This window comes from Dermacentor andersoni, chromosome 1 (genome assembly GCF_023375885.2).
Source record: "Dermacentor andersoni chromosome 1, qqDerAnde1_hic_scaffold, whole genome shotgun sequence".
Lineage (NCBI taxonomy): Eukaryota > Metazoa > Arthropoda > Arachnida > Ixodida > Ixodidae > Dermacentor > Dermacentor andersoni.
Window position 1 is genome coordinate 117,976,737 of NC_092814.1, and position 21,546 is coordinate 117,998,282.

General features: G+C 48.7%; 1 protein-coding gene across 3 annotated transcripts in view; it reads right to left on the reverse strand.

Annotated features, from left to right (window-relative positions):
• Positions 1-2,593: 2,593 nt before the first annotated feature.
• Positions 2,594-21,546, reverse strand: part of LOC126543326 (uncharacterized) — a 42,567-nt gene continuing 23,614 nt past the window's right edge. For all 3 annotated transcript variants that reach the window (XM_055061947.2, XM_055061946.2, XM_055061945.2), the window contains 4 exons: positions 19,197-19,260; positions 12,145-12,190; positions 5,121-8,338; positions 2,594-3,038 (listed from right to left, as the gene is read on the reverse strand). In XM_055061947.2, coding sequence (XP_054917922.2) covers positions 2,913-3,038; positions 5,121-8,338; positions 12,145-12,190; positions 19,197-19,260 — 3,454 coding nt within the window. In that variant the 3' untranslated portion in view covers positions 2,594-2,912. The remainder of the gene's footprint in view (positions 3,039-5,120; positions 8,339-12,144; positions 12,191-19,196; positions 19,261-21,546) is intronic.

Sequence of the window (21,546 nt, forward strand, 5' to 3'; positions counted from 1 at the left end):
TATTCCCCGAGCTGACCCCCGCAGCGCGGCCGCCGGTTCTCCATTGTCTTGCGTCTTGAAAGGCGCGTGGGAATGGGCCTCCAACTACAATTCCTCGGGCACTCCCTTGCTCACAGCAGACCGGGTCGGCGGTGGTGTGTTCCGTCACAAAGCCTGGTTCGTCGAACTCATCTTGGCAATCCCGCGGCGCAGAGTGGCGGACGTGGCGCATTGTCCCCCGCACACAATAGACTTAGTGACGCTGTTTGGCTAGAGGATGACGGTGGCTTTCCAGGAAAAGTTGACGCCGCTGTCGCAACTGGCTGGCAAAACTTGCACCTCAGCAGGCCGTTCTTAACAATACCGAGGACCTCCTTCGGCTCGGCATACACAACACCATGGAGGAGATAGCCGAGGCTCAGGAACGGGCCCAACTGATTCGGCTGTCCACCACGCCGACCGGCAGGCGTATCCTCGAGGAGATCGGACTCGCACCCACCAAGAACTTGGCTGAAAACACCCAAATCCCCAGTGAACCAGGGGAAAAGATCGTAGCGTCTGTGCATTTATTTCAAAGATAGTGCTCCTTGCAAGCTATAACGCTTGTGCATATAGTATTGCAAGGCTGAATGTATGGTAATGTAGCTAACTTTCCGTGCCCAATATCTGTTGCGTTGCGCTGAATAGCGCGTGGTCGTGGGGTCGCTCCCGACTGCGGTGGCCGCATTTTGGTGGAGGCGAAATGCAAAAACGCCCGTGTACTTAGACTTAGGTGCACGTTAAAACAGGCAGGAGGCCGAACTTAATCCAAGTCCTTGGGTGCTATAACGTAAGACTATTCCAAACTTTTCTATTCCATTTCTGCAATCAGCCCTCCGCTATTGGTCAAGAACTTTTTTAGACCACCCCCACTTCACCTTTCTGTCACTCGGCGTCACGAGAACCGCGATAGCTCCCCATCTCATATGACGTGTACACACTGATTATGCATGATTTGACCGAACAAAAGAAAAATAGTTATTTCTGATTCGACGCCTTTTCGCCGTTAGCCCTCTGCAATTGGTCAAATGTTTTCGGCCTGCACCCACTTCACCTGCCTGTTGCGCGACGTCAAAAAAACCGCAATAACTCACCGCGTCAAACTGACGTGTACGCGTGAAAGATGCATTAATATGCAGAACAAAACTGAATTTTTTTCTGAATAGCCGCAGGCTGCCCCCTTCCGAAAGGAATAAAAGATGGCTGCCGCCGATCACTCAGGCACTGGCTACTCGCACCTGCCGGAGAGCATGGGATTATTTGCGTGTAATAAAACTTTTTGCGTGGCCCTGTAACATTTTCGAGCACTTTCGGCACGTTTACGACCTCGTTGTGCCAAGTCTTCTTCGTTGAGGATCCGTTGTAGCGTCATTCTTAAGCTTCCGTTGCAAGCCGCCGCGATTTTCAGCAAGCCACCGCAAGCTAGTAAGGGAAAGTGGACCAATCGCAGACGCCGGTACCACCCTCTTCATCGGGTTATCGATTTTCAGTGCACTGGCTCGGCCCCATCGAATGCCTCTCCACTTGAGCGTGCTCTTCGCCTCTTGTCAGCCAATTAGATAAGACAAGCCGCTCAGTGTAGGCAATGTTATTCGTCTTTAAAGCAAACAAAAGTGACCTCCTATAAACGAGGAGAGCATTTGATTGGTCTTTTCAGACAACCGGCCCTTCGAGTAACGGCCCGGTGCTTGCGTCGGCGCTTACGCAAATTTGACGTCAGGAGATTGGAATAAAAATATATTCGAATAGTTTTACGTTATACGGCCCCTTCACTGCGGCGTGCCTCATAACGAGATCCTCTTTCTGGCACGTACAATTCCAGAATTAAAATTATCGTGTGCCAGCATTGCACCGTTTAAAAATTCTGCGGTTTGACGTGCCAGAACCACGATATTATTACGAGGCACGCCGTAGCGGGGGACTCGAGCATAATTTTCACCACCTGGGGTTCTTTAACGTGCACCCAATGCACGGTAAACGGACGTCTGCATTTCGCCTCCATCGAAATGTGGCCGCCGCCGCCAGGATTTAATTATTAGTTTTCAGCGCCGATGAACGCGCGTAGGGAGCGCGCCCACGCCCGTCCTGCATTTGCAGGGAGCACCAATACCAAAGGAAACACCCGGTCAGTATAACGACTATACCTAAGTAATTTGCTGATGCGTGCTGGTAGTACTTACCCCGCGAGTATATGTAATGGAGCCTCCTCCCGGTTTGGCCTGCATTCTTGCATGAGCTAGCAAAGGTGTTTCTAGTTGAGGATGTAATTTAATTATATGACTACGTTAATTTACAAGAATTAACGGTAACTATTCATAAGTGGCTTCCGATCGTGGTTAAAAAAAATGGGTGCGTTGTTCGTTACTTTTGTACGTGACAGTGCCTGTATTTCGTGCGGTTGCCAGAGCGAATGCAGGCTCTGTTACTTCACCCATACCTTTTCAAGGCGCTCGTGAGGTGAACGATAGTTAAACTGGAGGGGGGTTGTAGGTTGACTCCCAGGGTATATTCTAGCAGCGCGCGCACTTGGTGCGTGAATATGGACTAGACGTATTCCAAGTCAGACGTGCAGCGGTGAAGCAAGAACAGAAAAAGAACTTGCCTTTATTAACCTGCCGTCACACACTCAACATACATCCCAATGGCTGGCAACAAATGCGTCGAGTCAAAGAGCCATTTAGGTGTTGCTGCCCCAAGTGGCGGAAGAGCTGCTGCTGCCGTTGTCAGTTAGGTGCGCCGGATGATAGAAAACAAGGCTGATGGGACCGCATGGCCTGAAACCCACTGTACGGTGGTGCATGTGAGCTTGCCTGACTTGTGTAACACAATGTGAAAAGAAAAAGAGAGAAAGAAAGAAAAAAGAAAAGGAAAGAACGCCTTCAGCCGACCCAGGGTCAGAATAAAGGTCGGCCGCGACCCAACTGGTAGCAGACGTTGCCATCTTCGTCAAACTGCACGAGCCACCCGTGCATAGAGTTTCTTGAGACCGGGGCGCCACGGCCGGCCGCTTGGTACGACGCCTGTAAACACACCGAATCCACTAGCTGGTAACCATGCCGCATATAAAACCAACGCAGCTGGAACAATTGCAGCCCTTAGCATTACTTTACATTACGTTACCAGGTAACATTAAATTATTGAATAGTTGAATTAGCTACGTTGACGTTGCGATATCTATAATGCAAGTGATTTCCACCAGGAAAGTCCACCTAAAAAGGCCTAAAATCGCTGTTTGTCAAAGACGAATTATGAAAAAAAAGGGGAAGGAAGGAGCTGTTATAACAACAAAACAGGTGGTATATCCCAAACAACAGGTAAAATGAAGAAGTCTCGCTTGCCGGTCTTTAGTACAAGCAAAATGTCGGCCGGTGCTTTGCTCCTTATATAGTAACGTGTTATGGAGCGTATAGCGACTTTCCATAAACGATGTCGATTCTGCAGCGGCAGAAAACTATTTCTTGCAACGTCAATACCGCACAACTAAAGCGTCTACAATTAACTTACAGGTCACGCGCTCGTTACCGAGCATCCAAGCACGTATACGAGTACGAGGCTGCGAGTGTTACAACGTATTCGTGTTGAGCGCAATGGGTCGATAGCCTAATTTGGGCAGTTTTGGGCATGCCCAAACCCAGCCCGAATTAACTGTCGAGCTGGGCTCGTGTTATGCGGCTGGCAGCGCTAAGTATGTTGCCGTTGGCGATTTCAAGGGAGTTAATAGTGCTCGACTATTTGTGCCTCTCAGCTCCGGAAACGCTGTTTTCATTGTTGAAAACAAACAAACAAAAGAATACATGTACGCATTTCAGCCGTGTTTGAGCGTGGATGCTGCGTGGCGCAAATACAAGCGCCGATACTGGGCAACGCCCAAGCGGAAAAGCGGTCGAAATGCGTTCCACCCGTCTGTTGACTGGGTACAAGTTTCGTGCTGCTGCATTCGCTGACTGATGTTGGTGTACCCGCATTCCAGAGCTTCGAAGGCAAATCGCGGACACGACTTGGATCGTATGCGAATTGCCTGCGAAGTAATTAAATGCGAACTTTTCAGCATTAGGTTTCTCTTTTATGACATGAATCCTAAAATTATCGCCGCCAGCCGCGCCACCGACGAAGAGGAAGACAATACCGCGAACGGCCATCGCGAGTGTACGTTCGGTCATGGAGCTGATCGCAGCCGTTGCCGCTCCGCACATCAACGCATCTGCGCTCTTCAATAAATGTGGCCGCGGTCGCCTTCACGACGACATCAGCACCCTGGTTACATAGAAAGGAAGTGCTTTTGTTGACAGTATATGCTGCTCTATCGCGGGGCTTTTTTGACGGCCGCATAGGGAAAATGACTTATCGGCTGAAGCGATGAAATGTTTGTCGAATGAGTATTGTAGCTATACAGCCGACGTATCGACAAGGGGACTTCTCTTGGTCAGGACAGCAGTTCGCTCCTTGTCTGTGCTTTGGCTCCAGCTACAATCCTCGTTCGACCACGGTTCATCACTTCAAACCTCCTGCTTCGTGTGAACTTCTGTCTTGTCTCGATTTCGGTCGTCTGAAGCGGCACCTTCAGTTCACCTCCACTGCCATCGCACTCTTGCGCGGCTACTGTGTGGTTAAGGAGGAGGTCGTCATTGCCAATTCAGACAAGCTGAAACGATGGCACAGGTTATTGTCGGCAAATCAAATGGAGTAGCATCACCGAGTAAAGAAAAAAGAAAGAAAGAAAGAAAAGAAACCCTGTAATTTGGTATGTGGCGCGGATATGTGAAATTATTCTGATTAAGGAGGACACAGTATGGGTACATTCATGATCACCTTTGCGGAGGCGCTGCCTTTTCGTGCAATTCCGCATTCGATCGCCGTTAACGCTAACACTTACGAAACATACGCCTTCAAAGCTGACGTGCATAATCATTTAGACTGCATAGGTAGGTTCAAGCACCGGTTAAGGGGAACAATGACTTTTTACGTATAATTACTTTCAGCGAGGAAATGCCTAGTCCCTAGGCACGTTGAATCTCCCCATCAAATTATTCTCTAAATTAGTATCTCACTTTGCGAGGGAGGCTAAACTGATGACTTGATCCACTGTGGCGTGTGTGACAAACCTCATCAGTGTACGGGTCATAGAAGGTGTCGAAGACCGGCAACTCGCACTGCTGCTCCAAGGGGCAGGCTGCATCAAGGTGACTGGCTAAAGGGGCCAGCTCCTTGACGCTGTCATTCCCCGACGGCTCCGGCATGTTCGTGGGCGCCACCAGGGTGACGTGCGCCTGATGCTTAGCGGGCTCGACCAGGTTGTCGTGCGCCATAGGGTTCGCTGATGCTGAAGCGTTCCTGGACTGTGGAATGCTCAGTACTGGCATGTTCGCGGATGCCGGAAGCTTTTCGGCCGCCAACAGGTTCGTGGTCGCCGGAAGGTTCGCGGGCGCCGGAAGGTTCGCGGGCGCCGGAAGGTTCGCGGGCGCCGGAAGGTTCGCGGGCGCCGGAAAGTTGGGTGCCGGAAAGTTGGGTGCCGGAAAGTTGGGTGCCGGCTGCAGGTTGCCGGGCTTCGGCAGGTTCGGGGGCCCCGTAGGGTTCGCGGTTGCTGGTAGAATCCTGGGGTTTGGATTGTTGCATGCTGGCATGTTCGCAGATACCAGAATCTTTTCGGGTGCCAGTAGTTTCGCCGTAATTGGAATGTTTGTTGGTTCCAGAAGGTTGGGTGCTGGTAGGTTGGTGGGCTTCGGTATGTTCGCGAGCGCCGGAGGTTTCTCGGGCTCTGGGATGTTCGGTATTGACTTGTTCACGGACACCGGTAGCTTGTCGAGCACCATCAGGTTCGGGGTCATTGGAGTGTTTGTGGGCGCCTGAAGGTAGGGCGTCGGCATGTTGGCGGGCTTCGGCAGTTTCGCGGGCACCGGATGGTTTCTTGGCTCTGTAATATTCAGTTCTGAGAGGTTCGCGGACGCCAACAGACTCACACGTGCCTGAACCTTCACGGGGGACGAAAAGTTGGGTGTCGGCATGTCAATTGGCTTCGGCAAGTTCGCGCGCGCCGGAGAGTTCCCGGGCACCGAAGGTTTCCGGAGCTCTGTAAAGTTCAGCAATGGCAGGTGCGCGGACGTCGGAAGCTTTGCGGTCGCCGGCAGTTTCGCGGCCACTGGAGGATTCGAAGGCGCCGGAAGGCTGAGTGCCGGCATGTTCGCGGGCGCCGGGAGACTGATGCGCGCCTGAAGCTTAGCAGGCGTTTTAATGTTGGGTGTGGGCCTGTTCCCGGGTTTCGGTAGGTTTGCGTGTGCGGCCAGGCTGACACGAGCCTCAAGCTTAGCGGGCGCTTTAATGTTGGATGCTGGCATGTTCACGGGCTTCTGATGGTTTGCGGGCGCCGCCAGGCTGATGCGCGTCTGAAACTTAGCAAGCCCCTTAGTTTCGGGTCCCGGCATGTTTACAGCTTTCGGCAGGTTTGCGGGCGCCGCCAGACTGACCCGCGCCTGAAGCCTAGCGGGTGTCTTAATCTCAGGTGCCGGCATGTTCCCAGTTGTTGGCAGGTCTGCGGGCGCCGCCAGGCTGACCTGCGCCTGAAGCTTAGCGGATGTCTTAATTTCGGGTTTCGGCATGTTTACAGGTTTCGGCAGATTTGCGGGCGCCGCCAGGCTGACCCACGCCTGAATCTTAGCGGGTTTCTTAATGTCAGGTGCCGGCATGTTTCCAGTTGTTGGCAGGTTTGCGGGCGCCGCCAGGCTGACCCACGCCTGAAGCTTAGAAGCCGTCTTAATTTCGGGTTCCGGCCTGTTTACATGTTTCGGCAGATTTGCGGGCGCCGCCAAGCTGACCCGCGCCTGAAGCTTAGGGGGTGTCTTAATTTCGGGTGCCGGCACGTTCCCAGGTGTTGGCAGGTTTGCGGGCGCCGCCAGGCTGACCCGCGCCTGAAGCTTAGCGGGTGCCTTAATGTCAGGTGCTGGCATGTTCCCAGATGTTGACAGGTTTGCGGGCGCTGCCAGGCTGACCCGCGCCTGAAGCTTAGCGGGTGTCTTCATTTCGGGTGCCGGCACGTTCCCAGGTGTTGGCAGGTTTGCGGGCGCCGCCAAGCTGACCCGCGCCTGAAGCTTAGCGGGTGCTTTAATGTCAGGTGCTGGCATGTTCCCAGGTGTTGGCAGGTTTCCGGGCGCTGCCAGGCTGATCCGCGCCTGAAGCTTAGCGGGTGTCTTAATGTCAGGTGCTGGCATGTTCCCAGGTGTTGGCAGGTTTCCGGGCGCTGCCAGGCTGATCCGCGCCTGAAGCTTAGCGGGTGTCTTAATGTCAGGTGCTGGCATGTTCCCAGGTGTTGGCAGGTTTCCGGGCGCTGCCAGGCTGATCCGCGCCTGAAGCTTAGCGGGTGTCTTAATGTCAGGTGCTGGCAGGTTTCCGGGCGCTGCCAGGCTGATCCGCGCCTGAAGCTTAGCGGGTGTCTTAATGTCAGGTGCTGGCATGGTCCCAGGTGTTGGCAGGTTTGCGGGCGCCGCCAGGCTGACCCGCGCTTGAAGCTTAGCGGGTGTCTTAATTTCGGGTGCCGGCATGTTCCCAGGTGTTGGCAGGAGTGCGGGCGTTGCCAGACTGACCCGCGCCTGAAGCTTAGCGGGTGTCTTAATGTTGGGTGCCGGCATGTTCCTGGGTGTCGGCGGGTTTGCGGGAGCCGCAAGGCTGATGCGCGCCTGGGGATTAGCGGGTGCCGGAATATTGGGTGTCTGCACGTTCCTAGGTTTCAGGAGATTCGCGCGCGCTGCCAGGCTGACGCGCGCCTGAATGTTAGCAGGCACCAGCCGGTTCGCGGGCGCCGAATTGTGTGCGGGCTCCGGCTTGTTCAGCATTGGCGCGTTCGCAGACACTGAAGTCTTCGCAAGCACTAGCAGCTTCGTGGGCAACGGCAGCTTCGTGGGCGCCGGAAGCTTCGAGGGAACCGGTAGCTTCGCGGACTCCGGCAGGTTCGTACGCTCCTTATTATTCTCTGCCTTTAAGACGTTCTTGAGTTCCGGCAAGTTTGGCGGCGACGAACTGGCGAGCTGTGACAGCTTGGGCACCGGCGAGCTTGATAGCGATGGCAAGTTTGGTGCCAGCAAGTTTTCGGGCTCCTGCTGTGTCCGCGCAGGTAGGTTCGCGGGCTCCGGTAAGTTCGGTGCTGGCAGGTTCGTGGGTTCCGGTTGTTTCTGTGCTGGAAGGTTCGCGGATGCCGGAAGGCGTGGCAGCGGGTTTTTTGCGGACTCCGGCACGTTCGGCACGGGAAGGTTAGCGAGATTATTCAAATTTAGGGGCGCCGGCGGGCCAGGCGTCGTAGGTGTGGGCTCGTCGGTCCGGCTGTCTAAATCCTCTGTCCATGGATATGTGGAAGAAAGAGGATGAAAAGGTTAGCATGAAGCACGCGCCCGTAGATCAGGCGGGCTAATGAGCCGGGCATTAGTTAAGAGCTTCCATTCGTTCCCTACACAGTGCTAGGCAGATAGTTTCTGTGGGCTGTGATGCTTCTATTTGTGGAACGTACTTGCGTATAACTTGCACGGTGCCATTTTGTACACAATGGGCAAACGTGTCAGCGAGGCACTACGCTGTGTATCTTAATTTTGTCGATAACCTCCCAGAACCTTTATTTGCAGCATTTCTCATCGATCTATATGGCGGATTTCTACAGCTTCCCTTTTTTCTCTGCATGACCATCTGCAGGCGTTCGTTTCTTTCACGTTAACAACAGAATCGAACGTTTCCGTACACACATTCTGCATCTTTTAAAGCGTAATTGCGCGTTGTTTAACGCTGTGCGGCGTCTTATCAGGAACGCGAAGCGACGCTGAGACGAATGTGACGCCCCTAATCGGTAGTTTAATCGGCGTTTAACGTCCGGGAGATGCACAGTGAGCTATTGAGGAATGCTGCAGTGAAGGGCTCTGAATTAATCCTGACCACCTAGAGTTTTTTAGCGTGCACCCAAAGCACGGTACACGAGTTTTTTCTGTATTCCAGCCCTATCTAAATGCTATACCGACGCGGCCGGGATTCCAACCCGCGATCTCTTGCTCAGCTGCAGAACCTGATAGGTAAGCATTGGGCGTATACAGCACTAATTAACGAGACTTCACTTTATTCATATTAATGGTGGTCATGATGTGTGACAAAATCGCACCCTGTCTTGTGTACTGCTTTAAGAGTTTAGAAAAAGCAAGGAAGAAAGTGTTGCACTATTTGCGTCACATTAAGCCATTGAAATTGCGAGCAGTGTAATTATCGCATCATAGAGCTGAAAGGAGTTGCTGATCGGTCCCGATAAACGGAGGAACCAGGGGCCGACAAAGCTTTTCCTTCGTAAGTGTTCTTACCCATTCGCCGGCCGCCTGCGCTACTAATAAGTATATCACCAGGATTGGCTATAATTTACTTTTACGAACAATTCTAGTATACGAGCTTTCTGTGAAGGGGGGCCCAGAGGAGCAGTATAGTCGTATATTGCTGACTAGAAAGTAGGTCTTGGTTGTAACTGTAACAAAAATTGAGACCCTTGGTTCCTCTTTTCTCGCTCATTGCATCGCGACGGGCTCGACTTCGACAGCGTTGGTGCCGTGAGGCAGCATACGAGAGTTTACTGGCCAATTACCTGCTCATAAAGTACGCCTACTATACGAAACGTATGCGGTTGAAAGGATGTTCCACATCCGCCGCGATGGCCGTGATGTGACGCTGGCTAACACTCCTAGATGTAATACTAACACGTTCACGAAAACTCGAGAAAGTGAACGGGGGGCCACTTTATTGGCAGATGATCGCACTTGTGATGCGGCAGATATGGCTTCGGCTTCCACATGCGGAAAGTTGTCGTCGTCCACTTTCATTTATTTTATTTCTTATTACTTCTATATTTCAGTTTCCCCCGATGCTTTCCAAGGCTTCGTTGTCTGTTGGCATCACGTACTTAGTTCACGATATACTTTCTGTATATTAGAGTGACGCTTAAGACATAAAATGGATTACTTGTGCAGCAAACAATTAGGCTCACCACTTGTCACGCCGCCATGCAGATACCTCCTGCTTAATGTGTATATATGAGATGCTTTTGACCGTCGACTCGAAAGCGATGGTATTGCATGTTGCTTTTTAACGATAGCAAGCGCATTTACGTTTCCTTTGCACATTTACACGTACGAGTGACTGCGCGGCGAGCGGGGTTACCAGGGCCCGTATGCACTCGCGAAACCTACACGAGAAACTTTTTAAATTGACTCGCTTTCAAACTTGCGTCCGCTATTAATTACAGCGATTGGCTTGCTAACGAGACGATAGCCACAGCGATAGCCAGTCGCTGATTTCAATTGCGGAAGAGGAGCTTTGTGAACACTGGTTCAGTTCCGCTCACTTATTACACAAGCAGATTTCAACTTTTATTCGCCACGCCGCTACTGTAGGTTTACCCGGTTGCTGACACCGATAAAGTAACTTTACAAAACTCTATTGTCGTTAATTTCGTGGTAAGAGGTTGATTACCAGAAGAGAAACTCAAGGCCAAACTACAATGTCTTTTTCTTTTTTTTTAATTTCGCGCCGTAACCGATAGCGTCACGCATTTCAAGGTGTCCGCCCGTAATTGAGCCTCTGTTTCTCAGTAAACGTTGTCAAAAGTTTCTAAAGTTCAGTCTTTGGGTCCTTTAGAGTACAATGTAGTCCATATCTTCCTTTAAGTATCAGTTAAATATAGGGCCGAACAGTCGTAAAAATCCGTGACATCACGGCGAGCGGGAACTATAGAAGGTGGCGTCGGGTCGCTCGCGGGTGCCATTACCCTTCTGCAACGTAAAAAAAAAAAAAAAAAAAATCCACTCTTACCAAGGGCGCTATAACGTAAAACTATTCCAAGCTTTTCTATTCCAATTCTGCAATCAGCCCTCCTCGATTGGTCAAAAACTTTTTTGGACCACCCCATTTCACCTGTCTGTCACGCGACGTCACGAAAATCGCGATAGCTCCCCATCTGATATAACGTGTACACACGGATTATGCATGATTTGACCGAACGAAAGAAAAATAGTTATTTCTGATTCGACGCCTCTTCGCCATTAGCCCTCGGCTATTGGTCAAAAGTTTTCGGACTGCACCTACTTCAGCTGCCTCTCACGCGACGTCACAAAACCGCAAAAGCTCACTACGTCAAAGTGACGTGCACGCGATATAGATGCATTAATATGACGAACAAAACTGAATTTTCTTCTGAATAGCCGCAGGCTGCCCCGTTCCGAAAGGAATAAAAGATGACTGCCGCCGATCGCTCAGTCACTGGCTACTCGCACCTGTCGGAGAGCATGCCGGTACCACCCTCTTCGTCCGGTTATCGATTTTCAGTGCAGTGGCTCGGCCCCATAGAATCCCTCTCCACTTGAGCGTGCTCCTCGCCTCTTGTGAGCCAATTAGATAAGACAAGCCGCTCAGTGTAGGCAATGTTATTCGTTTTTCAAGCAAACAAAAGTGACCTCCTATGAACGAGGAGAGCGTTTGATTGGTCTGTTCAGACAACCCTGCGGGTGACCGCCCGATGCTTGCGTCGGCGTTTACGCAAATTTGACGTCAGGAGCTTGGAATAAAAACATATTGGAATAGTTTTACGTTATAGGGCCCCTAGAGAGTAGGCTTAGGGAGACAGAAAATACGCACAAACAAAATACAGGGTGCTGTTCTGGACATTGACAAATTCCGCCATATTGTCGAATTCTGTAATGGCGGCAATTCGAGCCAATCGGAGAGACCGTAGCAGCTCTCTCAGCTACTCAGAGCTAACAGTATGGCGAATTCAACAATATGGCGGAATTTGTCAATGTATACAGACCAGCACCCCGTCTTTCGTGTGCGCGTCTTTTCTGTCTCGCCAAGCCTACTTTCGCAGTAAGAGTGACCCTTATTTTTTTCATTGTCTAAGGGTAACTTACTGATACAGCTCAACTTAATTTTTCTCTTCAGTGTCCCTTGAACCTCGTGCGCGTAGTACCGCGTGTCGGGGTTTTCGCCGCTGTACGCAAGCAGCCATTGCAAATGAAAGTTAATGTGTTCCTCGCGAAGCGCGACTGGTTTCGGCGGAATCCTCAGCGTTACTGGCAACAAAGGAAAAGATAAAGCGTTGCGCCGTTTAGGGACGATGCTTACCTGGGCCGGCCTGGCTTAAATCTGTGGATGTGCTTGGTGTTGAGCTCTGCAGAAAAAAAAATGCGGTCGACACGATTATTACTATTTTCTCTTTGTTTGGCATCGCGTCAACTCGCTGAACGGCGAGGAACAAAGCAAAACAAACAATGAGGGAAAATTGCTCAGCAGGAGAGTGAGGCAGCAGACCCTGTTGTATCGTCAGCAGTATGGCAAAATTTTGCAAAAGCAAATGCCCTTGCAGGAGGAAATCCAAGTGTTCAGGGTACTAGGAATTTCATTCGAGAAATGGTGATGGCTCTGAAAGCCTGCACTCGGCAGTATAACGCGGAGTGCGACAGCTAGATCCCACTATACAGTAAGGGTTTAGCTGTTTTGCTGACCTAGTACAACTCAGCTAGTGGTGTAAGGTCTGCCATACGGCGATAAACGTAGAAAAAACAAAGCCTGTTAAATTTTCTACACTTACTAATACTCCTCTAAACGTTTACACCATAAACAATACAGGTATAGATAGAGAGAGTGCAAAGTTGCAAGTACCTGGGCGTCTATTTAACCACAGACACACACACATAGAATATGTAACCAAGAAGGCATTTAAGAAATTAGAATTAATCAAACATCGTTTGTATCCTGCCAACTCAGAAACGAAGCTTCACGCTTACACATCTCTCATACGGTCTTTGTTAGAATACGCATCGATAATATGGCACCCAGGTACTATTACATTGCAGAATCGCATCGAGTCAGTACAGAATGAGGCAGTAAGATTAATACTTTCTTCATATTCAGCCTACACGAGCGTATCATTCTTAAAAAGCAGCATCAACATTTCCGCTTTGAATACCCGACGCAAATATTCGCGTTTAATCGTTTTGCATTCTTTATATTACGGCGAGTTGCAACCAATCGCATTAAACCGGCACATCACATTTCATCCAGGCGGGATCATGAACACAAAGTGGAATCCATATTTGCTCATACACTAAAGTACCAATGTTCACCTCTAGTGCAATCCATAAACGAATGGAACGCGTTACCAGAAAACATTGTCGCTTGCACTGATGCAGCTAGTTTTCAAAGGGAACTTCAGGAGCATCTCCATGGATAACGGCTATTATTGCGTGTATGCGTCTCTTAGAATTATATAATGTTTTTTTTCTTTGTTTGTGCACATTTAAATGTGTCACTCAACCTTTACAATATACTACTTGGCTTATTCCGAGATTCATTTCAGTGTTCCTGTTATTTATGCGTATTCGAAATTGTGTAATATTTCTCTCGTTGCGCCTGATTTAAATATGAATAGCATCCTGAAAGTGGCGTTAAACGTCCTTTATACCGAGGTGTTTTCCTGTTACCCAACTCATATCGTTCTTTTTCTTCTTGTTTGTTCAGGTGTTTCTACATTTGAAACAATAATTTTGTATTGCCCCCTCCCCCCCGCTTCTATGTAATGCCCTTCAGGGTCTTTAGGGTAAATAAATAAATAAATAAAATAAAGGGCAGTCTGTGGCACGTAGGATGAGGGCTGTTGAAAATAGCAACGAAAACAAAAACATTTCACGGAGTGGAAGGTTAGTGACTTGCTGATTCGAACGGGGATGGTAATGAGCTCAATATTAAGCCAGAAAACGATAATAAACGTTTTTTTTAATGAAACGACGCACACAACTTGTATAAGGGCACGAACCTGCCACGAACCACATTTTAAAACAACTTATATCCATCAGGCAATAAGTCCCACACACCTATTTGCACATAACTCGTGAGGCATGCTTTATTTTGTGGCGATTAGCCTGGCTCGAGTAGTGCGCGAAGTTAGCAGCAGTCTGTGGGCGTCGTGGGAGGTTGGTATCATTCTTGCGCAAAAAATACAGAGAAAAACAAAAATCAAGGACGCCTTTCGAAAAGCTGCTGTATGATGGGGGAACCAAAAACTCTGTTCACTGTACGAGCGTGTTTGAAACGTCCAAAAATAGTTCGAAAGGTGCTGTTATTTCATAACACACCCCGACAAGGGTATATACATGGTCGTTATATAGCATTTAAACCTACTTGTGAGACAGGTTGTGTCTGTGTGCTTTCGGGGACATGTTCACTGAAAGTGGACGTGGATTTCAATGGATCGGTTCCGCCACGCGGCGTGCTGCTTTCTTAGCTGTCTTTTTGTTGAGTTCAGCGGATTGCTTGCACGTGGCGACACTCGTAACTATATTGCCTCAAGCCGGGAGCTCTGAAAGTTGAGGCTCGCATCGCGTAGATAGCGGTGTGCGATGACAAAAGGACGGGTTCCGATTTCCGGGTTATGTGCACGTTTCTGAAAACAAATTTAAGAGAGCGCACGCATCTCAACTGAACAAACTGAGACGACTCGACTCCCGGCTATTTCGGAGTCGTTAGGCTTTGGCTCCCTTATTGTGAGTGGGCGCCAGAGCAATTTGCTAATATCACAAATTTTAAAGATCGGCGCACGGACGACAGTAGCCGCTTCTCTCGACACCACTACTCCGAGTCCAGGCACCCCTTCTGTCCCTTCCGTCTTCCCCGTCCACCAAGCGCGCGTTTAAATGTATAGGACGCGAAGTGCATGGAAACACGAGCGTATTTCGTCACTTCCGAAACAGCCCGGGAGATAGGCCATTTACTTTTCTGATATTGCTATGGAGGCTTGGTTAACACACTTGTGACTTTCAACGGCGATGAAGAACGTCTCCATAATCTCCCTTGCCAATTGTTACTTGTGCCTTTACTTAATCTGTGTTTGCCTAAATATGGGATTGCAATGAAAGTTTTTGCAGTGCACGACCAAGTGCGACCCTACTTCGTTCTTGACACTCAGCACATGTTCTTAAATGTTTTCGAAACCTTCAGGAGCGCATGGCTCTGGTGGTTTCGAGGAGACAGAGAGTGTTAGTAGCCGACAAATAAGGACTATTTGTCGTTTCGCCGGAGGGCATGTTCTCAGAGAAGGCCGCCAATGCTGTTGTAACGCATTTCAAGACAGCGTCTGTGAAGGATGCTAAACTGAAAGAGCTAGCATTAGCCGTATTGAAACGTCACCATTTTGGGATGTTTATTGTCTATACTCCATTTCACAAGTAGTTTACAGCACTGCCGCAGCTACGGGGCGTACACAAGCAATATCCTTGCGCAGCGGCATATAGTTCAGGGCGTAGCTGTCTGATTAATAGCAGTATTAGAAAGTTTTGTTTTTGCTTGGTACATAATACATTACAGCGATACGCGACATGCTAGGAGCTTTGCACATGCACGTCGTATACCGTGAATTCAGCAGCCGCTGTGCAGACGACGCAGTGCGAATGAACACGCCTCGAGGGGCATTAGGCCTTTTATATTGCCTGAGAAGTCCGGCAGCGTCCACAGTGCTGCAAACAACTTGTGAGATGGAGTATAGAGTATAGAATTCTAAGGGCTCGAAGTTTGAGCTGATGTTCTTAGCAAAAGCCAACAAACAAGGCGTTCCATTTAGGGTGATAGTATCTGAGGCAAACACGCGCCAGTGAGAAGTTGCAACTTGGACGCAGAAACAACTATCCTTCCTGAAAAAGGATGGATAGGTGGGCTAGTTGGTAACACATTATTAAAAAACTTAGAGTGCTAAAAACACCAAAGACGTAGAAAAAGAAACACACACCACAGGCGCGAGTGGTGTGTGTTTCTTTTTCTACGCCTTTGGTGTTTTTATTAATGTCCTTCCTGTACTGCGCGTAGCCGTTCGCTGTGTTCGTAAGTCGCAGGCTTTGGTGAGGTTTCTCGAGGACTGCAATCCTGGGAGTTGTAGGGCTTTCTGTGCCGATGTGGACAATTGATATTACTTGTTATCATATGCAAGCTAATGCAGTGTGTGAAGCAGCGTATAAGGCAATTGGAGAACGATCAGGCAGCGTTCATTAGCAGGTGTCTTGTTCCCGTTGAAAGTTTTCTATAGATTTTTATTAACGTTCGGCACATGTGGCCTGAAATGGTAAGATGTGGTGGTGGTGTGGTGAAATGTGAAATGTGGTGAAATGGTAAGGGCTAGCGGTTCTAGCGTAGCCCCTGTTCTTAGCAATATACTTATGGCACACGTGGACAGGGAAATCGAACGCAATATCAGTGGCCGTGCGGCTTACATTGCCAGATATGTGGATGCTTTTCTTGTTTTAGTGGACCGGTTAATGTACAGAGAACGGTAGTTCATGATTTAAAGATATTGAAAGAGTGGGAATTGGAACTAGGTTTTACTTTGGAGCTCCCAAAGCAAGGATAGATACAGTTTTTGGACGTAGAGTAGTTGTTTGCAGGAGACCTAATATGCTTGCAATAATGTCCAAAGTCTGCAAAGCTTCTCAACTGAGCTTTTGAGCTAAGCATTCTAAACTTGTAAAAAAAAAAAATGTCTCTTGCGTACGGTCTTCTGTGTAAAAATCTTGTCACGACCGGATGTATGCTAGCTTCACTAATCAGTTCCTCAGATTAAAGCAGGCTAGGTATTTATAATTTTTCATCGCCAGATCATGTGATAAAATAAAAACAGTTAAGAGAAAGACACTTCAGAAGGATGACATTGCCGGCGCTAAGAAGAACAATACAGTTGTAAAGCTATACGTGTACGAACTTCCACACGGGTTCAATAATGTTGCGGGGAGTTTTGGTGTACGAGTGGTTTTAGCGCGCCGTTGAAACTAGGTGAGCTTTGCCTGGCTGTACAGAATAAGGCTGAGAAGTCCTCGGCAACGAGGAGGTATTAGTGCCGAATAGCAGACAGGGATACTACACGCTAGATGCGGTGCAGGGGTAGTTTATCGCATTCCTTGTTTGTGCGAAGTGCGTACTTTAGCCAAACAGGCCATTTTGTGAACACCCGACTTCAGTAGCATGCACTCAACATCAAAGAACGTAGCAGGGTCGCACCTACAACCATGCAGTGCAAGAAGTGTCGTTGTAGCCCCATATTTAGCAAGACACAGATTCAGTATCGGCACAAGTCACAATTGGCAAGGTAGATAATGTAGGCGTTCTCTATCGCTGTTGAAGGTCACAAGTGTGGCAAACAAAGCATAGCGTTATGAGAAAAAGAACGGCAGATGTTCGGGGTTGTTTAAGAATTGATGCACGTTAAGAGGCCCATATTTGCGCACCCTCTACATTCTACTTTTAAATGCTTATTTTCGCATTATACATAGGTGGGTCAACGTAGTTTTGTACGTCGGATATCATGAGTGTACTGTTGTGCCTGGCGGTCCCTCAGAGCGGTAGATGCCCCACCAGCGACATGTAGCTGTCACGGGTGCTGTTTTACTTGGCAATTCCCCAGAACAAAGGATGCCCCACCAACGACACGCAGCTGTGACGGTTGATGTTCACGCCTCATGATTCACTTCAAGGTAGCTCGCTTGAAGACAGCAACGTCGCCTCTCCTGACCGTCACGAAGAGGCCAGTGATCGATGACAGGGTCATTGTCGAGAACTCCCGGGGAAAGCGTCGACGGCAGGTTCAGTTTGTCACGTGGTTGCCTCCTATTGTGCCACGTTGGAGACAGGTGCACCACGTTGGAGACACGAGGAGCACGTTGGAGACCACTGAGGGGCGATAGAGGTGGCGAACGACTCGGCATTTGTGATTGGCCAGCGAATTCCCTCAACGAGGGAAAGAGGGAAGAAAAGGGCATAAGAAGCGGATCCGGACGGCTGGGAGGAGAGAGACGCTCGGACATGCAAAGACGATAGCTTGTAGTGTGCTCCGATAGTTGGAGCCGTGTTGTAAAACTGAACCACGTACTCATTTGAATATAATCCTTTTTTTCATTATCTTCAACGTCGCTCGGAACCTTTCTTTCTCCCGGCACCTGGCACGGCACTACCGAGAGAACATTCGTTGGCCGCACGGAACCCCGACTTTCACAATAGTGGTGGCAGCGGTGGGATCGGTTGGTGTTGGCTACATCGGTGTGATGAGTGCTACATGTTTGCTTCTCTTTTCGCCAGACTTATTAGCGCTGGCAGTCGGTAATGATGTTTGGTGTTGTTAGTAATTTTGTTTAGTAGACTAAGAATTGAGTGTTTCGCGCGCTAAATTACTTCTCACCAATGCTATTCATAGCGTGTTTACAAGAGCTATTCAGAGACCTGGATTCGGAAGAATCGGGGATAAGAGGTAATGGAGAATACCTTAGTAACTTGCGATTCGCTGATGATATTGCCTTGCTTAGTAACTCAGGGGACCAATTGCAATGCATGCTCACTGATCTGGAGAGGCAAAGCAGAAGGGTGGGTCTAAAAATTAATCTGCAGGAAATTGAAGTAATGTTTAACAGTCTCGGTAGAGAACAGCAGTTTGCGATAGGTAGCGAGGCACTGGAAGTGGTAAGGGAATGCATCTACTTAGGGCAGGTAGTGACCGCGGATCCGGATCATGAGACTGAAATAATCAGAAGAATAAGAATGGGCTGGGGTGCGTTTGGCAGGCATTCTCAGATCATGAACAGCAGGTTGCCATTATCCCTCAAGAGAAAAGTGTATAACAGCTGTGTCTTACTAGTACTCACGTATGGGGCAGAAACCTGGAGGCTTACGAAATGAGTTCTACTTAAATTGAGGACGACGCAACGAGCTATGGAAAGAAGAAGGATGGGTGTAACGTTAAGGGATAAGAAAAGAGAAGATTGGGTGAGGGAACAAACGCGAGTTACTGACATCTTAGTTGAAATCAAGAAAAATAAATGGGCATGGGCAGGACATGTAATGAGGAGGGAAGATAACCGATGGTCATTAAGGGTTACGGACTGGATTCCAAGATAAGGGAAGCGTAGCAGGGGGCGGCAGAAAGTTAGGTGGGCGGATGAGATTAAGAAGTTTGCAGGAACGACATGGCCACAATTAGTACATGACCGGGGTAGTTGGAGAAGTATGGGAGAGGCCTTTGCCCTGCTGTGGGCGTAACCAGGCTGATGATGATGATGATGATGCATTCATACCAACGTGATCTGCTTTCCGTCTTGTTGCACAGCGGCATGGTTTCATGAAACTAGATAAGTGAGTGAATAACTTACATTTGAAATCGTGGATTCTCCAGTTTCTTCCGAATCTCCGCATCGGTTCGAAGCTCCCTTGTCACTGGAAATTAAGCAAACTTATGTATAGATTTCTGCCGTGCAATATTTGTCATTACAGCAACAATCTTATTGCTGATAACGAAGTAGCCACATGTGTTCCAATTAAAATACTGATAACGGAGAAATTAAGTGACCGCTTGCAAGCTATAATAAACGGTTGTAGCATTTAGTGTTTACAGTCCACTCCGCTCACACCCGTGCACCCTAACAAGTTAAAAAAAGGTAATTCCTGTGAGTAGAACATTGCTTTCTTTTTATTTATTTCAAATATATTGCTGTCGTTTCAAATCGCGGAGTTTAGGCAGGCGCTTTTATAAATTTTGTGATATACGCTTAAGCTTAATTAGGCTGTGTTAGTTTAGTTTTCTGCTCCAGCATTAGCGTTACTAACGCTTTAAACAGCACGCATATTCTCGCTATTCTACTTTTGTCCGCACGCACAATAGCAGGTACGATAACCATCTCGGAAGGTCTGATGTTGATCTTGAGACATGTTATGCCGCGAGGTGACAATGTTTCGATAGCATGCTTTAGTTTAGCGATTTAAGCAGTAGGTGCTGTTTTTTCATTCAGCGCGGTGAATTGTCAGTTCATTTGCTTACAAGAAACTTAGAAGCAACTGCGAAGGGCTCTCATTCCAGCTTTGGAGCATTCGACATGCGCAGAGTACCACTAGTTTGCTTTCCGACCCTGTGCACGCAGCTAAATCTTATTGCAACTGGTTCAATTCGTTTCCAAGTCATGTATTTACGTTGATACAAGTGACCTTGCTCAAAAGAAAATCCTCGCTAAATTTCGTAAACGTGTTGGAAGAAACGCAATTTGGTCCGATTAGTTGTTATTCTCTGCTCGTTTGATCGGAGTTTGCGGGTGTCTGCTGTGTTCCCAAGCCCGGGCCGTACTTCGAACACCGCGTACTGCGAACACGAACAAGCGCCAGTCAACGGACGCAAACGACCTTATCGCAGAGATCAGCTAACTAAAGCGAAAGGTGCACCCCGACTCACAAACGGAACTCTCATTTGTTTTTATCTCACGACGCGGTGACCAGGTAATTTCACAGCTCTAGCTTCGTTCGATCAGTGCACAATATGCCTAGTTAGCTCCTCAAAGCGGCGATTTACGAATTGGAGCCAATGAGTTTGTAGGGCGTATTCACTTGGAATTAATTTCCAGAATGACATCAGTTTGGAGATTTGTGCCATCAAATCTCTTTCTTTCTTTTTTTTTTTTCAGAACGTTCTTTCATGCATTGAAGCACAAAAATAATATATCTCAAAAATAAGATATCGATACCGGTGTCATCCTGGAGATTAATTTCAAGTTGATATGTCTTGTGAACTGACCGGCATGGCCTCATTCTTGGCCTCACTCTTGGAACTTTGCGTTAGGTAGGAGGTTCCTGTCATGCCGCGCTTTCATAAAAAGAATGTGGAACCGAACCTCTGCCGTCGAGCACAGCAGCCCGGTGCTCTAACCACTAGGTCACGATCGTACCCATACCTCTTTCGTTCCAAAGGCAACGAGGTCTTGGTTAGACTGCACTATCTCCGGAGGCCGGCCCACTTTTCCCTCGTACTTTTCTAGTAGTATTTCTACTACTAGTAGTAATAGTGATAGGTACGAATGATTGTATAACACGTAGTCGCTGATGACGTCACAGCCAGTGTTTCTCTCGCTTACGCTCGTCCACTATCCAAATTGTCATGCCTAGAGGTCGGTATATTTTAGGCACTATATAGCCGGGCGGAACTGCGGCCGGTTCGGCTTTACGGTTCTGGAATTAACAAAACGCCGTGTGCTAGCTTTCGAGCTCCTTCCCTTCGAGCAAGTGCAGAACCTGCGTCGAACTTTGCGTGTTTGCTCGGACGCGGTATCTTGCCTGAGGGAGAGAGCAATGCCGCAGCGCTCTCGACCACTTCGACCCTCTCTCGCCACTGCCTCCCGTTTCGCCGTTGGCATTCAGTTTTTGCTGGCCCTTTAACACACACACACACACACACACACACACACACACACACACACACACACACACACACGCATATATATATATATATATATATATATATATATATATATATATATATATATATATATTGTTGGGCGCATTGCTGTTATCGTGGTGCTCCGTGGCGCGCGCGACCGGGCTTGACCGGGGAGCCCCGCCTGCAGCCACGGTAGTTGAGACCTGGACACGACGCAGTAAAGCCGAGACCACACGTACGCTTGCGGACGCGCCCTTAGCGCCTGCCGCGCCTCGCGAGTAATGGCGGTTTGCATCTACAAA